Source organism: Phocoena sinus, chromosome 1, assembly GCF_008692025.1.
Source record: "Phocoena sinus isolate mPhoSin1 chromosome 1, mPhoSin1.pri, whole genome shotgun sequence".
NCBI lineage: Eukaryota > Metazoa > Chordata > Mammalia > Artiodactyla > Phocoenidae > Phocoena > Phocoena sinus.
Genome location: NC_045763.1, coordinates 116287194 through 116305298, shown reverse-complemented (window position 1 = coordinate 116305298; position 18105 = coordinate 116287194). Strand labels below are relative to the sequence as shown.

The 18105-nt window shown below is 38.1% G+C and overlaps 1 protein-coding gene across 4 annotated transcripts in view; it reads left to right on the top strand.

Moving 5' to 3' along the window:
• The window catches only part of SPTA1 (spectrin alpha, erythrocytic 1), a 67601-nt gene extending 54392 nt beyond the window's left edge, over window positions 1-13209 (top strand). For 3 of the 4 annotated variants that reach the window (XM_032652996.1, XM_032652979.1, XM_032652987.1), the window contains 10 exons: window positions 1424-1633; window positions 4253-4549; window positions 5377-5489; window positions 6614-6658; window positions 7128-7179; window positions 9582-9769; window positions 10658-10711; window positions 11098-11244; window positions 12035-12179; window positions 12723-13209. In XM_032652996.1, the coding sequence (XP_032508887.1) occupies window positions 1424-1633; window positions 4253-4549; window positions 5377-5489; window positions 6614-6658; window positions 7128-7179; window positions 9582-9769; window positions 10658-10711; window positions 11098-11244; window positions 12035-12179; window positions 12723-12848 (1377 nt within the window). In that variant the 3' untranslated portion in view covers window positions 12849-13209. The remainder of the gene's footprint in view (window positions 1-1423; window positions 1634-4252; window positions 4550-5376; window positions 5490-6613; window positions 6659-7127; window positions 7180-9581; window positions 9770-10657; window positions 10712-11097; window positions 11245-12034; window positions 12180-12722) is intronic. The other variant, XM_032653005.1, reaches the window with a different exon arrangement.
• Window positions 13210-18105: the final 4896 nt, after the last annotated feature.

Sequence of the window (18105 nt, the reverse complement as noted above, 5' to 3'; positions counted from 1 at the left end):
GTAATATTCCATATGTGTATATCACATATCTTCTTTATCTATTGTTCTGTTGACAGGCACTTAGTTTGCTTCTGTATCTTGGTTACTGTGAATAATGTTGCAATGAACATAGAAGTGCAGAGTGTCTGTAAGTCTTAGATGTATCTTTTATAAATATAATATAGATGAGAATTGATTTATTATCTATTGATGATTTTAATGGAGTAGTGAATCCATTTACATTTAAAGTAATTAATTCATGAGTTTTATTTAAAGCTATAATTTAACACCTCCCCTACCCTATCCCCTATCCAACCCCACTTTTTTCAGTAATGATTCAAGATGTGATTTCAGTTTTCCTGAGGACTAGCTTTTTTCAGTTTGCTCTTAAACCTAGGGACTTTAGAGGTTTCAACTAAACCTCTTTCACTAAGTCTGCTCCTACTTGATGTGTCCTGATCACAGCACTGTGTGACTGCAGAAAATTCTTAGATTTTAGATTCTTTAGACTTTAGATTCTTTAGATTTTACATTCTTAGCTACTGTTTTCTGCTTGACTTCTAGGACTTGTGTTTAGGAATCTATAAATACCCTGATGGGGACATACAGGGAGATTATTGAGCCTCCTTTTCTGCAGCTCCCTTTTCATGATTTCCTCAAACCGTGGATGCCCCAGTTTCCCAGAACTCCAATTTTTGTCCCTTTAGTTCCATGAGATGATCAAAAGATCTGAGCATCTGCTTCCTCTACTACCTCACCCTGTACAGCTTATACTTCAAAGGGGAAAGTGACAGAGAGTATTACTCTTAGTTTGCTACTATTTCCTTCTCCCTGGAATTTTGATCCCTCAAGTTATAGCTACCTGAGTTACATTCTGATCCCTTTCAAACAGCTGATTTTTTGTACTTCTATCCAGCATTAAAAGTTGTTCTCAAAGGGAGAATTGGTCAAATACCACCCTGTTAAAGCTGGAAGTGGAACATCCTGAATTTTGTGATTCTGATATCATTTGCATACACACATGCACACACACAATCATTTGTATAACTGGCACCTATATAAGGTCTTTTGTTAGTTTGCATACTCCCACAATTTCTAGTGCTAATAAGAATGCAAAATCTAATAAGTGATATAAAAGAGTCTTAGAATATGAGCCTTAAGAAGAATTTAGTTTTGATTTGGAAAAATTTGGAATATCACATCATGCTTCAATACTCTCTTAATATTAATTTTGTACCTAATCTAAAATCCAATTTTAAAACACTGGAATTTAACTATAATTCCAATCCCAAATGTTTACAAAAGTCTCTAAGTCCTATTTCATTTTCCATGGGCATCACTCTAAACTCTTGTATAGGTCCAATCTGGTGGAACCCAGGTATGAATGACGCCTTGGAATCTGCATTATTTTTCTGTTCACAGCTTCTCTATGGGTCTTTCTCAGGACACACTGCATGCCAGTCTGCAGAGTTTCCAGCAAGAGAGACTGTCTGAGATAACTGACCTGAAGAACCAACTGGTGGCTGCTGAGCACAGCCAGACTGAAGCCATTAAAGAGCGCCATGCTGCCCTGCTGAGGCTCTGGGAACAGCTGCTGGAAGCTTCTGAAGCCCACAGACAGGAATTGCTGGAAAAACAGCTGCCCCTACAGAAGGTAAAAAAAAAAAAAAAAAATGATGAATCACCATCAGGCCTCGATTATCTGTACCTTAGCCATGAAATCCAGAAATAGATACTGGAAACCGTGTTTGAATACTATAGACATTTAAGTGAGTACATTGCAAAGAATCAGGAAGACATTCTTATGAGCAAGAAGTAATTCATTTTTTAGATTGATAGGGAGTATTTTTTTGACTGATTTATCAGTTATCCAGCTGACTTATGATGGAAGCCAGGTACATATAATGGAAACAGGTAGGTGAGACAAGGGATAGAAGATCTTATTGTATGGAAGAACTAATACTGGCATGTAGGAGTCAAGGTTGTCCTTGTCTTTTTTGCTAACTCAAATAAAAGGAATATTAGACAAGTATAACTTGTGTTCTCATCTTTCCTAGCTAGGGGACCTTGCATGTGTAACTTAACATTTCTGAACCTTGATTTCTCTATTTATAAAATAAGATAATATCACCATCATATCTGTTTCTATGTTATTAGTATTAAAAGAGATAATAGATCTGAAAATGCAATATAAACCACCATGTTCTATATGGATATAAGTTTTAAAATGTTCTTTCTAGTGGTGGCTGCTAAGGTATTAGATGTTGATGATAAAAATATTAATAGTAAAAGGAAGTCAAGATGGTCAGTGAAATTGCTGAGTATTTCTAGACCATAAGAAGTATTGTATCTGGCAACAAGTTAAGGGAAGTATTGCACCTGGCAACAAGTTAAGGTAGGGAGTTACAGGAATCAGAAAACACACAAGTACAAAATCAGACCCTTAATTAATTTCTACTCTATTGAAGGACATGGAACCTACAGAAATTAATCTTAAGTGAAAAGTTAAAGCAATTAATGGAAAACTGCATATCCATATCTATATATATATATATATACACACACACAGACATATATGCACATACACACATTCTACATAAGAAGATACTTCACGTTCTAATTCTATTTTACTCAATTTTCAAACTGCAAAGAGTTTTATTTTATTTTATGATTTTAAAATCTTTGTAAAATATTCAGTTGATACATAATATTATGAAAATAATATGACATTATTTATAGGTTTTCATGTCCTTCTTGGGTAGAGACAATATTAGTTTTCTCTGTGTTTGGTCTATTTTAGTGTATAGATTGCTGAAATGAATACAGAGAAGGTGTAATGGTGTAATACCTTTGCAGTCTCCTTCCATTTGGGTCAATTTTCTTCTCTTTAACCCCTATGTTTGGAGATGAAAACTGATTTTCATATCTGTATAACATAACTCTCTTTGAAAGTACAATCTGCTGACCCAAAATATATGATGTATTTTATTTCAATTTTTGTTACAAATTTATTTATTTATTTATTTTTGGCTGCATTGGGTCTTCCTTGCTGCGCACGGGCTTTCTCTAGCTGCGGTGAGTGGGGGCTACTCTTTGTTGCGGTGCACGGGCTTTTCATTGCGGTGGCTTCTCTTGTTGTGGAGCATGGGCTCTAGGTTCATGGGCTTCAGTAGTTATGGCTCGCAGGCTCTAGAGTGCAGGCTCAGTATTTGTGGTGCACAGGCTTAGTTGCTCTGCAACATGTGGGATCTTCCCGGACCGGGGCTCAAACCTGTGTCCCCTGCATTGACAGGGAGATTCTTAACCACCAAGCCAACAGGGAAGTCCCTATGTGATGTATTTTAAATCTAAAACTTTTCTATTACCTACTGTTTGGGAAAATCCATGCTATTTCTCTCATTTAGAAATTCAAAGTCATTCAGAGCATATAAATAACTCCAAAGAGTATTGCATGGATAAGGATACAGGTTAGAGGGTAGGAAATGGGTTTAAGCAGGGGATTCAGGCATGAGATGAGCCTTGAACAAGGTTCAGAAGGAAGGTAGGATGAGTACTCAGTATAAGCAAACAGACATCAAAGAAGTGTGGTCTGCAGAAGATCAGAGGAGAGAAAGAAGAAATGCCTATGCCACAAATTGATATTTTTTATTCAATCAATTATCCATTCATTCATTTAACACTTATTTGTGCATGTTTACTATGTGCCAAGTAGACTTGGAACACAGACATCAGAACAAGAAATCATGAAATCTTATCATTGCAATCTACCCTTGCCACTTTTGGAATCTTATAGCTAATATAATCCTAGAAGTCATCCAACTTTATTTGTAATTGTTGGAAGAAAAAGAGAAAATGCTAGGATCAGGGCTTGTACCTTGAATTTACATGTCCATCCATCTGATCACATGGTCTTCATTGGTTTTAGTTCTGCCCTCTTAGAGTGTTGGCCCTGAAAATAGTCTTTTTTTTTTTTTTTTTTTTTTTTTTTTTTTGCGGTACGCGGGCCTCTCACTGTTGTGGCCTCTCCCGTTACGGAGCACAGGCTCCGGACGCGTAGGCTCAGCGACCATGGCTCACGGGCCCAGCCGCTCCACGGCATGTGGGATCTGCCCGGACCGGGGCACGAACCCGTGTCCCCTGCATCGGCAGGCGGACTCTCAACCACTGCGCCACCAGGGAAGCCCCAATAGTCATTTTTTTTATCCTCAGTCTTCTTTTCTGCTGACGAGCTTTATCAGAAAAGATGGAGGTGTCTTTTTTTTTTCCTCTCTAGGCCGAGGATCTATTCATGGAATTTGCACACAAGGCTTCAGCTTTCAACAACTGGTGTGAGAATGCTGAGGAGGACCTGTCAGAGCCTGTGCACTGTGTCTCACTGGATGCAATTCAGCGGCTGAAGAAGGACCATGAGGACTTCTTGGCCTCCTTGGCAAGGGCCCAAGGAGACTTCAACTATTTGCTAGAGCTAGACCAGCAGATTAAGGCCTTAAATGTGTCCTCTAGTCCCTATACGTGGTTAACAGTGGAGGTGCTAGAAAGGATCTGGAATCACCTATCTGACATCGTCAAGGTAGCTTGGGGCAAAGCAGAGAGTTCCTTTGGCTATAGTAAGCATGATCACTTGATATATTATCCAAGTTTGGGGACTTTTGAGAAAGAAAGGAACACTATTAATAATTATATTGGGACAGCAGTCATGTACTGAGACAATCTAAGAAAAAATTTGGAAATATGTTCACAACAGGCATAGCCCTATGCCCTATAGGTTAGAGTCTCAAGCATCTGGGTGTTGAGTGGTGATTCAAGGAAGCAAGCACAAGCTCCAGGAGATGGCTCTAAAAATAGGTTATGAGAAGTTCATGAGGCTTGTATATATCTTTACAGTGTATATACTCCAAGGCATTCTCTATTTTATACACATCTCCAAAAGTGCCTTTTTAATGTGTTTGTGTTTAATTTTTGTCTGTATATAGTAATGCTCATTACTGAAGCTATGGAAAGTATTTTAAAAGTTTACAAAGAAAAATTTCACTATAAAATCACCAATTTCATTTGGCAACTCATTATCTTTTCCTTTAAAGCTACATTTATGTTCATTTAAATGAAATTTCAACTGGAAAAAAATTGAGTTGAAGAAAGATTTGCCTTTGTTACTAGTTTATTTGTTACTGGGCTTGGTAACACCTGTAAGTACTTATGGGAAGTTGCATAAGCTTCTTTCACATTTCTGAGATGAGAAGAGATGGGCTGGAAGAAAAGTGAGCACACAGGCAATAGTATTGGAAGATAGGTGAGATTTGGAAGAGGGAAGATGTGCAGGTGAGACTCAGAAACAGTTATTTTATTCAAAGAAAGGCCTGCAATGTGCACATTACTATCTGTGATTTGGGGTTTTAGGAAAGGGAGCAGGAGCTGGAAAAGGAAGAGTCAAGACAGGTCAAGAACTTTGAGATGTGCCAAGAATTTGAACAGAATGCCAGTGCCTTCCTTGATTGGATCGTGCAGACCAGGTGTGCTGTGATACCCCCAAACTCATGATCCCTATACTATACTTTCCATTTACTATAGGGATGAAATACATAACTGAGGGAAGGAAGGGGAACTCTTACAGTATTTATGCTGTCCTAAAATCACCATATCCTGTCTGTGCTTTGTATTTGGAATCGACTGTACTCTAAATCAATCATTGCAAAATTGAGAAATGAGAATTTCATCTCATTGCCCATTCTGTATTCTCTCCTTGATACTTTATTTCCCTCTTGCCTATAATTACAGTCCAAAAATAGTAACAGTCCCTTATGTTTGCCTTCCCCTTTGTACTTTACAAAGTATTTCTATGATCCATTATCTCAACTTTCAGAGCAACCTTGAAAAGTGTACAGAGCTGATCCTATTACCACTGCTTCCAAATGTGGAAAGAAGTTCAGTAGATGAATTGACTTGATCAAGGTCACATATGTATTTATTGGCACAACCAGAGCAGAGTACACTGTGAATACTTCATAGGAAATTATTATGTTGCTTGACTACTAAAACAGTGAAGAGAATCAAGTGAGATAATATATGCTAATTGCTTTTATTAAATGCAAAATGTTCTATACATGAAAATAACATTTGTCACATCTTCTGGGGCAAATGGCCTGGAAAAGAGGAGACTTAGAGGGTATAATAAATGAGTAAATGGTCAAAGGTGGTAGACTATATTCAGCAGGTGGGTCAGCATTGTGGAGTTAAAGTGTTGTTTTAGGCAATCCATGCTACTGTTCCTACAAACCCATTGACAAGGATAAATCAGAAAATGAACAAAAAGAAATTCTGTATCATGGCTAAATAAAACATCTGACGGAAGGCAGATATACAGCTCACCCTCCTCTGCCTCTGGTTTTGGTCCCTCCTCCCCTGGCAGCAGGTGCCCAACACTGAGCATATCACCTGACACCTGAGCCTTTCGTCCTAAAGTAAAGAGATGCACAGAAGGCTCTGAGCTTCTCAGTGTGGGGACACTTTGGGGATAGTGGCTGGAACAGGTTCATGCTTTCTAGGTACAAAGAATTTAGAATGTATCATAAATCTGAAGAAAGAAGATCATTTAAGTAAACCATGTTAACGTGTGATTTCACTTTTCTCTCTTCTGATTCCTGATCTGGACCTCCATATCCAGGGATTATTTTCTGGATGGGTCAGTATTTTATGTTATCATGTTTGTTTTGTTGTATCATTCTGAAAGAATTAGTTAAGGAGGCCTTAGTACTAAAGCATCTTCATCCCATTGCAATCTGATGGTCCCTAAGTAAAATGTGGCGTAAGAAAGAGAAGCAAAGTGTATATCATTCTGGCCCTACACCCCACTAGGTGAAGTCTTGCCTACATTAGGTTAAGGGTATATTTGAGAATAATAACTAGGAGGGAAGTATGGAAGCTTTCTCGTAGGCAGAGAAGAACTGGGAGAGCCTTACTTTCCTTTTCATTTGTTGCCAATAAACAGAGAGGGTTTGGTCTTGTGAAAATTTGGCATTGTGAAAATTCATTTCAGAAAAGCTATATAACTTGGAAGAACTATAGAAGTGTAGGGGTTTTGAGTTGGTCTGTTTGTGTAAAATACTGACCTCTGATATTATAAGTAATGTATTCCTCTGGTTCTTAACTAGATCTTTGCTAAAAGAAACAGGAACTCTAGAATCCCAGCTGGAAGCAAATAAAGTAAGTAATGTTCATTCATTAGCTCTAAACATTGCTGGAATTACAAAGAGTGCAAGAAAAACTACTCAAAGGAAACTGGTGATTCTTTTAGGTAAGTCCCCTGGCCCAAAAGTCAAAAGCCTAAGTCTCTGGTGTCAACCCTGCCAAAAATTTGCATTCTAATCTTTGGCCACCACTTCATGGACATGGATGTCAGTTTGCTTAAATCTCAACTTCAATTTCTGTATCTATACAATGGAGTCAATAATAGCTACATTATAGACTTACTCTAATGATTAAGTAAGGGAACAAATGCAAAAGCTCCTGGCCTACAACTTGCAACATTGACAAATTTCTGTTATTATTTGATGTGGTAAGAAAATAAAATTGAATCTAGATTATCTCTTAATAATTGAGTGAAGCAGTGGGCTACACCTCCTAGAGAAATGGAAATAAAAACAAAAATAAACAAATGGGACCTAAAGAAACTTAAAAGCTTTTGCACAACAAAGGAAACCATAAACAAGACGAAAAGACAACTTTCAGAATGGAGGGAAATATTTGCAAATGAAGCAACTGACAAAGGATTAATCTCCAAAACATACAAGCAACTCATGCAACTCAATATCAAAAAAACAAACAACCCAATCCAAAAATGGGCAGAAGACCTAAATAGACATTTCTCCAAAGAAGATATACAGATTGACAACAAACACATGAAAGAATGCTCAACATCATTAATCATTAGAGAAATGCAAATCAAAACTACAATGAGATATCATCTCACACCAGTCAGAATGGCCATCATCAAAAAATCTACAAACAAGAAATGCTGGAGAGGGTGTGGAGAAAAGGGGACCCTCTTGCACTGTTGGTGGGAATGTAAATTGATACAGCCACTATGGAGAACAGTATGGAGGTTCTTTAAAAAACTAAAAATAGAACTGTCATAGACCCAGCAATCCCACTACTGGGCATATACCCTGAGAAAACCATAATTCAGAGTCATGTACCAAAATGTTCATTGCAGCTTTATTTACAATAGCCAGGACATGGAAGCAACCTAAGTGTCCATCAACAGATAAATGGATATAGAAGATGTGGCACATATATACAATGGAATATTACTCAGCCATAAAGAGGAACAAAACTGAGTTTATGTAGTGAGGTGGATGGACCTAGAGTCTGTCATACAGAGTGAAGTAAGTCAGAAAGAGAAAAACAAATACCATATGCTAACACATATATATGGAATCTAAAAAAAAAAAAAAGAAAGAAAGAAAATGGTCAGAAGAACCTAGGGGCAAGACGGGAATAAAGATTCAGACCTACTAGAGAATGGACTTGAGGATATGGGGAGAGTGAAGGGTAAGCTGGTACAAAGTGAGAGAGTGGCATGGACATATATACACTACCAAATGTAAAATAGGTAGCTAGTGGGAAGCAGCTGCATAGCACAGGGAGATCAGCTCGGTGCTTTGTGACCACCTAGAGGGGTGGGATAGGGAGGGTGGGAGGGAAGGAGATGCAAGAGGGAAAAGATATGGGAACATATGTAAATGTATAACTGATTCACTTTGTTATAATGCAGAAACTGACACACCATTGTAAAGCAATTATACTCTAATAAAGATGTTTCAAAAAATAAAATAAAATGGCCAAAAAAAAACCAAACAGTTGGCTAGAACAGTGTTTTTAACCTTAACCTTATTTTCTTTCCCCCCACCACCAGAATAAAAATTTAACTAATTAAATCTAATTTATCCCTAATCAGAGAACTTAATGCTAAAAAGATGTTGTCAGACAGGATTAATTTTTGGAGGGCCACAAACCATTGTAATATCTAATATGTTTTCACAACTACCCCCCTCATCACAACCAATTCACTCCTCCCCTCTTTAGGAAAAGACATTCCCCTGTTCAGAAAACATGACCTAAATGTAGATGTTTGGCATATAATATGCCTGAATGACAGAAAAGTCTTGTGGAAGTCTGTCCAAGCCAATGAAGGAGACTGAAGTGTGAACACTGGGAAGTTTAAGTGGACCTCAGAGCTCAACCACAATCAATAGTGCAAATAATTCATGATGCAAATCACTGGGAGCATGGATCCTGGAAATCCTACCCTTCTTTATCTGCAGTATATAACTGTTGACACTTAGATTTATATATTACAGATTACCAGAATGATAGAAGTCATATCATTTAACCTTTCCACCACTTTATAAATGAGGAATACAAATATAATTGAGGTGGTTTTCCTGAGTAGTTCATTTTTTACAGAGGACAGGAAATTTCCTGAAGATAATTGAAAAGGAGCAATGAAGGGAAGTCTAAACTTATCAGCTTCTTACCTTCTGTATCATCCCTAGGTTTGGATCTGGTACCTTGGGTGACTGCCTCTCTTCTTTGTCTTTTTCCAGAGGAAGCAGAAGGAGATCCAGGCAATGAAGCGTAAGCTGACCAAGATTGAGGACCTGGGGGAAAACTTAGAAGAGGCTCTGGTCCTGGACATTAAATACAGCACCATTGGGCTGGCTCAGCAGTGGGACCAGCTCTACCAGCTTGGGATGAGAAGGCAACACAGTCTGGAACAACAGATCCAAGCCAGGTATTGAGAACCCATGGCCAGGGCTGGGCAAGGGTGTGGGTGGTGTTAGGTATTAGAAACTTAGCTCCAAGAACTAAAGTTTGGGGTACTGTATACAGGAGTTGCTTCAGCGATAGTACACTCACTATCCCCAGAACCGATATTCTCTCTCTTTTCTGACCCACAGAATGACTATTTCTCTTTTTATAGGAGGCTATTATAAACTGGGACACAGTGCTCCCAAACCCCTGTGTCTACTCACCATCCATTTCTCTGAGTCTATTCACCATCTATGACCTCTTCAGAAAGCATTCCCTTTTGTAAAATTCCCACCGAAATGTCTAGAATGAAATAAATATTCAAAGTATAGAGCAGAAGAGAAAATTTTTTTTCTAAATAAATTAATTATATCAGAGCAGCCTTAGTTCTCCATAGCTTTTTTGGCAGCATTAGTTATCTGGATCAGAGACTGGCAAACTTTTTCTGTAAAGATCTTGATAATAAGTATCATACAATTTGTGAGACATATTGCCTCTGGTTTAACTACTCATCCCTGCTGCTGTGAAGAGAAAACATCTATTGTTAATTCATAAATGAATGAGCATGGATATGTTCCAGTAAAATTTTATTTATGGACATTGAAATTTGAATTTCTCACAATTTTTAATGTTTAAGGAAACAGACTTCTTCTTTTGATTATTTTTAATCATGTAAAAACCATTCTCAGTTCATTGACTATACAAAAGTGAGTGACTGACTGGATTTGGCCCACGGACCATAGTTTGCCAACCCCTGAACTAGATCACTTGACTAGCATAATAGTCGCTAAAATTCCTCTCTTATTCTTATGGCATGTCTTTTTATATTTCTCTGTTTATTTCATAGGTTAATTTTTGTTTTTCCTTTCAGAGACATCACTGGTCTGAGTGAGGAGACACTACAGGAGTTTGAAACAGCCTTCAGGTGAGTATAACTTCATAGTTGATTGGTTCTTTGTTTTCCAGACAATCAGAATGAATTTCCAAGTAACTATTATTTTTTCCCTCAGTGTGATTTAGTAGGATCTTAAATGAAGATATAGATATGTTATTTAGCTTCAAGTCTTGGCTTTTAGTATGTCTATGGGATTCCTTGATTTTAGGAAATACATTTATTTTATGTTCAACATTTTATTCATTTACCTCCATCGATTATGTTTAAAAAAAAAAGTGTGGAAACACAGGCAAGCTCTCCACTCAACTGATAAACTTATGGAATGCTACTAAAGCCCCAACTAGTACAAAAATAACTATTCTTTCCTTTTTAAATATGATTCTTATTGAACTTGATAAAATGTTTTTATTCTTTAGGCACTTTGATGAGAATTTGACAGGTCGCTTAAGTCACAAAGATTTCCGGTCCTGCCTGAGAGGGCTCAATTACTACTTGCCCATGGTGGAGGAAGGTGAACCTGAGCCCAAGTTTGAGAAATTCCTGGATGCTGTTGATCCAGGGAGGTAGGAGGAAAACCAAGGGCCAGACCGTAGCAGGGAATGAGGCTTGGTGGGGGGGGGGGGGGGGTCAAGCACAGAAAGTAAAATGATCCATAAAATATGAAATTAATTCATCTTGAGAGTGGGAATATACAGACTACCATAAATGAATTGAGCAGCTTTTGGTGGCCTTTTAGGATTATCTCAGAAGTTCATGGCACTAACTCCAACTGAGGCACCAGCTCTGCAATTTGTTCAATTCCTGGTTTATGTTTGATCTAGGAATTTCAGCTTGTTCTGAGAAAGGAACTTGAGAGAATAATTCCTTCCCTTGTGTAAGATCTTAACGAGACATGGATTATTCAAAGGCCAGCTCCTGCGGATGGGGCTGTTGTGTGATTGTGAGGGTGGGACAGAGTCATAGAGGGATTACGTTACTATTAGAGACCAATTCTTTCTTATACCAAGGACCAAAAAAATCAGAAATAGAGGACTTCAACTCAACTTGAAGAGCTTGAGATACTTAGAGACTGGTGCTAGTGGAAAATCCCCAAATTCTACTTAGAGAGTCAGGCTGACTGACCCATATGGAAACAGAGGCTAGAACTTAGGAAACTGTTTATTTGGCTGTAAGGGCAAGAGGATGTGGGTCAAATAGAGATCATAGCCCCATAGTCTCACAGAGCTGAGATGGGACAGACACTTGGAGAATCCAGCTTCTCTCTGTCTCTGAGACACTGAGTAGGATGAGAAGGGGATCTGCCTTCCTCTTTGTCTTGAGAGGGAACAATTCCTGATCTATTTCTCCCAACAGAAAGGGCTATATCTCACAAACCGACTATACCGACTTCCTGATCGTCAAGGAGTCAGAGAACATCAAGTCCAGCGATGAACTAGAGGATGCTTTCCAAGCCCTGGCAGAGGGCAAGGCCTATATTACCAAAGAGGACATGAAGCAGGTCAGATTCCAGTTTGCATCCACTCTCATTACACTCTCATCATAATCAACATTTTGCTCATCTCAGGCTTGGCTGCCTACTTACCATAGGCAACCACATTCACCTCCCCCACTTTTTCTCAGATAGTGTTATGCACTGGATATCATTTGCTTTGATCACTCATGTTGTCTTGACACAACTCAAAAACCTACAGTCAACCTCTAATGACTATCAGTGTCAATCCCAAACATGCTACTTGGTTTTTAAGGCTATTTATTTATCCTGTTTATTTAATAAGCCAAATTTAGAGAATGGTGTAAATAGTGCAGTCAGAGTGAGATGGGACTCTTTGGATAAGAACTAAGTTGAAGAGATGAGTTGGTCTTATTCATTAGAAATTATAGATTTCTTTCTATAAGAAAAGCACGTGATAGGACCAGGACTGGCTGCTTCTTCCAAAGTCTCTCCATTTCCTGAGTTTAGGGCATATTAGAAGCCCCAAAGAGCCAGCTATTTTTAATCCTGATGACTGTATTTCTTTTTTTTTTTTTTTTTATGTTTCAGGCCCTAACCCCAGAACAAGTGTCATTCTGTGCCTCACATATGCAGCAATACATGGACCCACGGGGCCGAAGCCAGCCTGCTGGCTATGATTATGTTGGCTTCATCAGTTCCTACTTTGGCAAGTGATAAGCAGCTATTCCTGGGTCAGAGAATCTTGATGTTGTGGGAAGTATTGGGGGATGTAGGAGACAGGCGAGTACAGAGGGTGGAAAGATAGTCGTGTGTGTGTGTGTGTGTGTGTGTGTGTGTGTGGGGTGTGTGTGTGTGTTTTACATTTATTGCAGGACCTGAAAAAATTCTCAGGCTTGGGAGATAAAGGCATTAATAAAATTGGAGGAGAGGAGGCCATGGGTTTGTTTTATATGCAACTAGTCACTGCTGAGGGGTATTAAACAAGGTCTCTATTTTTCGTTTGTTGAGTTCTACCTATCCTTATTATTTTGTGTTTTTTTCTGATTATAGAATAAAGTATTTCCTTTCAAAAAAACATTTTTCAAAGTTCTTTTTGATAGAACAATATGAAGTAAAATGTTCCTGACTCAAATTGGGTTTCTATATTTCTGAGAATTGTACTGTCATCTAAATATAGACAGCTAATTACACTGTAAATAAGTGCTTGGGTGCAGTAGATACATAAGATCCAAAATAAATTACAAACAGTGTTTCTTGAGCTTGAAATGTGTTTAAATTCTTACATTTGAAAATGGAGATATTTGATATTCTGGGAAACCCCAATATTTTAGTCTATAAAATGGAATCACACAGAGAAGACCAGCACAGCACACATTTTCTTCTCAATCTGTCCATTTTTCATACTTCCCCATTAGAGTGAATGTTATTACTCTCAGAACAGCAAAATATGGGCATGGCAGGTCTTCTTTTTGTCCTGTATGTCCCTGGATTTTCTCCAAAATTTTAATGTGATAAAAAGAATCTTTGTTTTGATTTACTTCTATCTCCTATTATTGTTAAGAGTCAGTAGAATTTTTATAGAATTAAGGAAAAAAACAAATGACCCAATTTTGTTCCTATTTATGGCTGAGTAATACTCCTTTATATATATATATATGTACCACATCTTCTTTATCCATCCATCTTTTTTTTTTTTTTTTTTCATCCATCTTTTGATGGATATTTAGGTTGCTTCCACGGAGTGAAGTAAGTTAGAAAGAGAAAAACAAAGATCGTATATTAACGCATATATGTGGAATCTAGAAAAATGGTACAGATGAACCTATTTGCAGGGCAGGAATAGAGACACAGACGTAGAGAACGGACATGTGGACACAGAGGGGGAAGGGGAGGGTGGGATGAATTGGGAGATTAGGTTTGACATAAATACACTACCATGTGTAAAATAGATAGCTAGTGGGAACCTGCTGTATAGCACAGGGAGCTCGGCTCAGTGCTCTGTGGTGAGCTAGACGAGTGGGATGTGGGGGAAGGAAGTCCAAGAAGGAGGGGATATAGGTATACATATAGCTGATTCACTTTATTGTACAGCAGAAACTAACACAACATTGGAAAGCAATTATACTCTAATAATAATAATAATAATAATAATAAGCTCAAAAAGAAAAAAGAAAAGAAAAGAAAAAAAAACAAGAGGTGGTGCTATTTCCAAATATTTTCCAGACCAGGTTTGATCTGAACAGGTTTGAATGCTGACATTCTGTTCTGACTTGTAAAAATTTATGCTGTCATTTGCTTGTGAGAAGACTTAGTTCATTTCTTTGCTCAGTATGAAACTGCTTAGCTGTTTTTGTATCCTGCAGGAACAGTCTCCACCTCCCAACCCATGTATATTGCCACTTGGTTACTATTTCAAGTCTCAATCCCATTCTTTGTATAGAAATTAGTCCTTGCTAAGGGACAAATCCTGTCACAGGAGCCATTTAAAGAAATTTTGGTTAAAACTATAAAGCTGTCTTTGCTGCTAATAATGTATAAGTGTTTCTAGTGATTTTTGCTTAAACGATTGGGTACTATGAAGTATGACAATAAAAAAAGTATTTCAAAAAATGTTCAAAAATGTCTAAATTGTGTTACCAAATTATGAGTTACAAAATATGATTACAGTTGAAAATATTCATAGCCCAGTAGGCCATCAAAAATCAGTATCATTTAATATCACACTGCCTGAATATGGAAAATCTAAAAAATGTATGTTTGTAATAACCAAAGGCAGAGGTGATTATGGTTTTATTCTTCTCCTGAACCCTGCCAAGTATCTGTAAATCCTAAATCAGATTATTAGGCATGTGGTGAGTCTTTAAGGCAAAGGACCAGTAGTACCATCTCATAAAAAGAGATTAATAATATAGAGGCTAAAGAAGATAGTATTTATCTAAAGAATCAACAAAAATTCCTCAAGAAGATGGTACTGTTAGAATTACATACAGCATCTTCTGAAATCAGATTCTGACCACCCATGCACTCAAGCAAAAAATTATCATACATAATTGTGGACTATAAATATTCAATTTATAATATTATAACAATTAGAACTTGTATCAAATTTTCCTCTTGATCTCAGGGTTAAGTTCCTCATATTTCAAACTGATCTTTTCTTGACCTTCTGTTTACTTACTTTGAACTGGAATCCCTGCTGCTCCTTGGTAACTCTCTTCTTTAAATATTTATAAAATTTATAGAGGGGAGCCTGCCCCTGGGACCCAGCCCTGTGGCTACATTCTTGATTTCTCTTTTATGATTCCTACTGCTTGGTTGGGACTCAAAAACTATCCCACTCTTAACAGAACTCTCCCTTTTACATTTTATGGGCTTCCCTGATGCCAAACATTTGCCTGGAAGCCATCTGATTCTTTTTTCCTATAGCCTGATCCATTTCCCAGTACCTACTCTTCTCGGGTCTCTGGATCTAGGTCCATCTTCCTAGTAAAGTGCCAGGTAACAGCACTTTACTCTTCTTTGGCTGGTTATATCATGAAATATAAGGTGCTGGACACTGCCGGCGCTGGCTTCTGCCAGCATGAACTAGGTAACAAATATGTCATGCTAAAGTGATACTGCCTAGAAACTCCAAATAATAAAATATGGTCATATTGGGTGTTTCATGTATGGCCGACTCTGTTCTAAAGATTTTATCTTAATCATCACAAAAAGGCCTACAAAATAGATACTGTTAAAATTTCATTTTGCCATTGAGAATGGAGGCACAGAAATGTTAATAAACTTCCTCTAGATCACACATCTAAAAAGTGGCAAAGCTAGGCTTTAAACTCAAGAAATCTGACTCCAGAGCTTTATGGAATTAATTGGCTCTTTAAAGAACCATGAGTTGGGGCTTCCCTAGTGGCGCAGTGGTTGAGAGTCTGCCTGCCGATGCAGGGGACACGGGTTCGTGCCCCGGTCTGGGAAAATCCCACATGCCGCGGAGCGGCTGGGCCTGTGACCCATGGCCACTGAACCTGCACGTCCGGAGCCTCTGCTCCACAACGGGAGAGGCCACAACAGTGAGAGGCCCGTGTACCACCAAAAAAAAAAAAGAACCATGGGTTGAGCATATGTGGTCATGTTCACATCAGAGGGACCTCTGCTTTGCTATGTGTATATGTGTGTATATACCTGGGAGGAGGATTTGTTCTTTTTAAGCACATGGCCATATTTGTAATCAAGGGAGGGAATTTGAATCACCTAGGCACATTTTGTAAACTATTCCTGCCTGTCACCCCAGATCAATTGTGTCAAGTTCTATTGAGATGGCTCCCAGGAACATATACTGAAAGATCCCTCACGTGATTTTTATAGCCTTTCATACTTAAGACTACCACATTTGGAAGGTAGATTGACCTTTGAGTATTACATAGCAATTTTTAGAACATCTTTACCCATCATTGCTGAGTGTGCATTTAGGGAATGTTATGCTAGATGAACTGAATATGTTTTGGAAATGAATTTGCTCAAATACCTAAATGCAATGAGGAGATTACTTCCAGACCTAGTGAAAAGGAGCCTAGAGTACATGGCTTTTCTCCCCACTAACCCAAGTCCTTTCTGCCATTTAACTAAATCTCCTACTTCTCTACAACCTATTCTCTTCTCTTGCACTAGCTTTCTTCCTGCCAAATTTGATTTCCACTGAATTCTCCCTAGAGGATGTGTTTCTTCCCTGAGAGTATGGAAGAATATGGATTCCTATCTGAAAAATATTCCCCCAATGTAATATTCCCCCAATGTATTCTTTCCTCTCTCTTAAGTCTTGTCCTACTTCTAACTCATTGAAGAATCACACGAATCCTACATTTTCAGAATCTCTTATGTTTCCATTTCTTTCAGTGTCCAATACCTCTATCCTTGTTCAGGTCTTTTTGCCTTTCTTTAAATGATGGCAATGAATTTCTTACTGATCTTTTTGGCTCTGTTTTCTGCTTGCTGAGATTTATCATCCTCTCTGCTGCTGGATTAATCTTCCTAAATCACTTCCCAGATTCAACCCCACTCTCTGCTCAAAGGTATATTGTGTCCTATCTTCCACTACCAAAAGCATCAAGTCTGAAGCAACGTATTCACAATGCTCTCCTCAAAGAAATCTTAACCCAAGTTAACTTCACCCATCATTTGTAAGATATTTTTGTTCCTCTGGACAACTCACCACACTGTAATAAGCCTATATTGCCTTGCCACTGAGACTGTAGTTATTCTGTTCTGTCTTAGAATATATGTACTTTATTTCCACTTACTGCATTCAAAATTTACTCATTCTTTAGGAACAAGTTCAAGTACTACTTTAGACATGAAATCTGCTCTGATCCTCTACCAAGAATAACCTCTCCCTAAACTAAAAGCCAGTATCACTTTGCTTAACACATTATTAATAGTAGCAGCTGACATTTATTGGAAGATTATTATGATCCAGTTATTGCACTAAATTATTTATACGTATGACCCTGTTTAGTCAGGAACACAAAACTATGAAGTTACAACCATTTTACAGGTGAGGACTTTGAAGCTGAGAAAGATTAAATAACTTACCCAGGGTCACACTGTAAGTGGCAGAATCTGTATTCAAACTCCTTCCTGACAACTGTGTGAATTCATTCCACCTTTACTTATCCCCAGAAATGTCTGGTACCGTGCATGACATATTGTGAGTGGAAAGTAAAATAGGCAGGATAGAGAGTTCCACCATAGATTCTAAAGAGTAGTATCCATACTAGGGAGTGACGCAAGTGAAGAGGTCCTTACACCCAAGATTAGGAGGTCATTAGAGAGCAACAACTATTATTGAGGAAAATAGGAAATAAATCTATTTTCTGAAATAGAAGTTACCCAACTAGAAAAGCCAATTAAAAAGAAGAGGGCGGGGGGACCTTGAAGATGGCGGAAGAGTAAGACGCGGAGATCGCCTTCCTCCCCACGG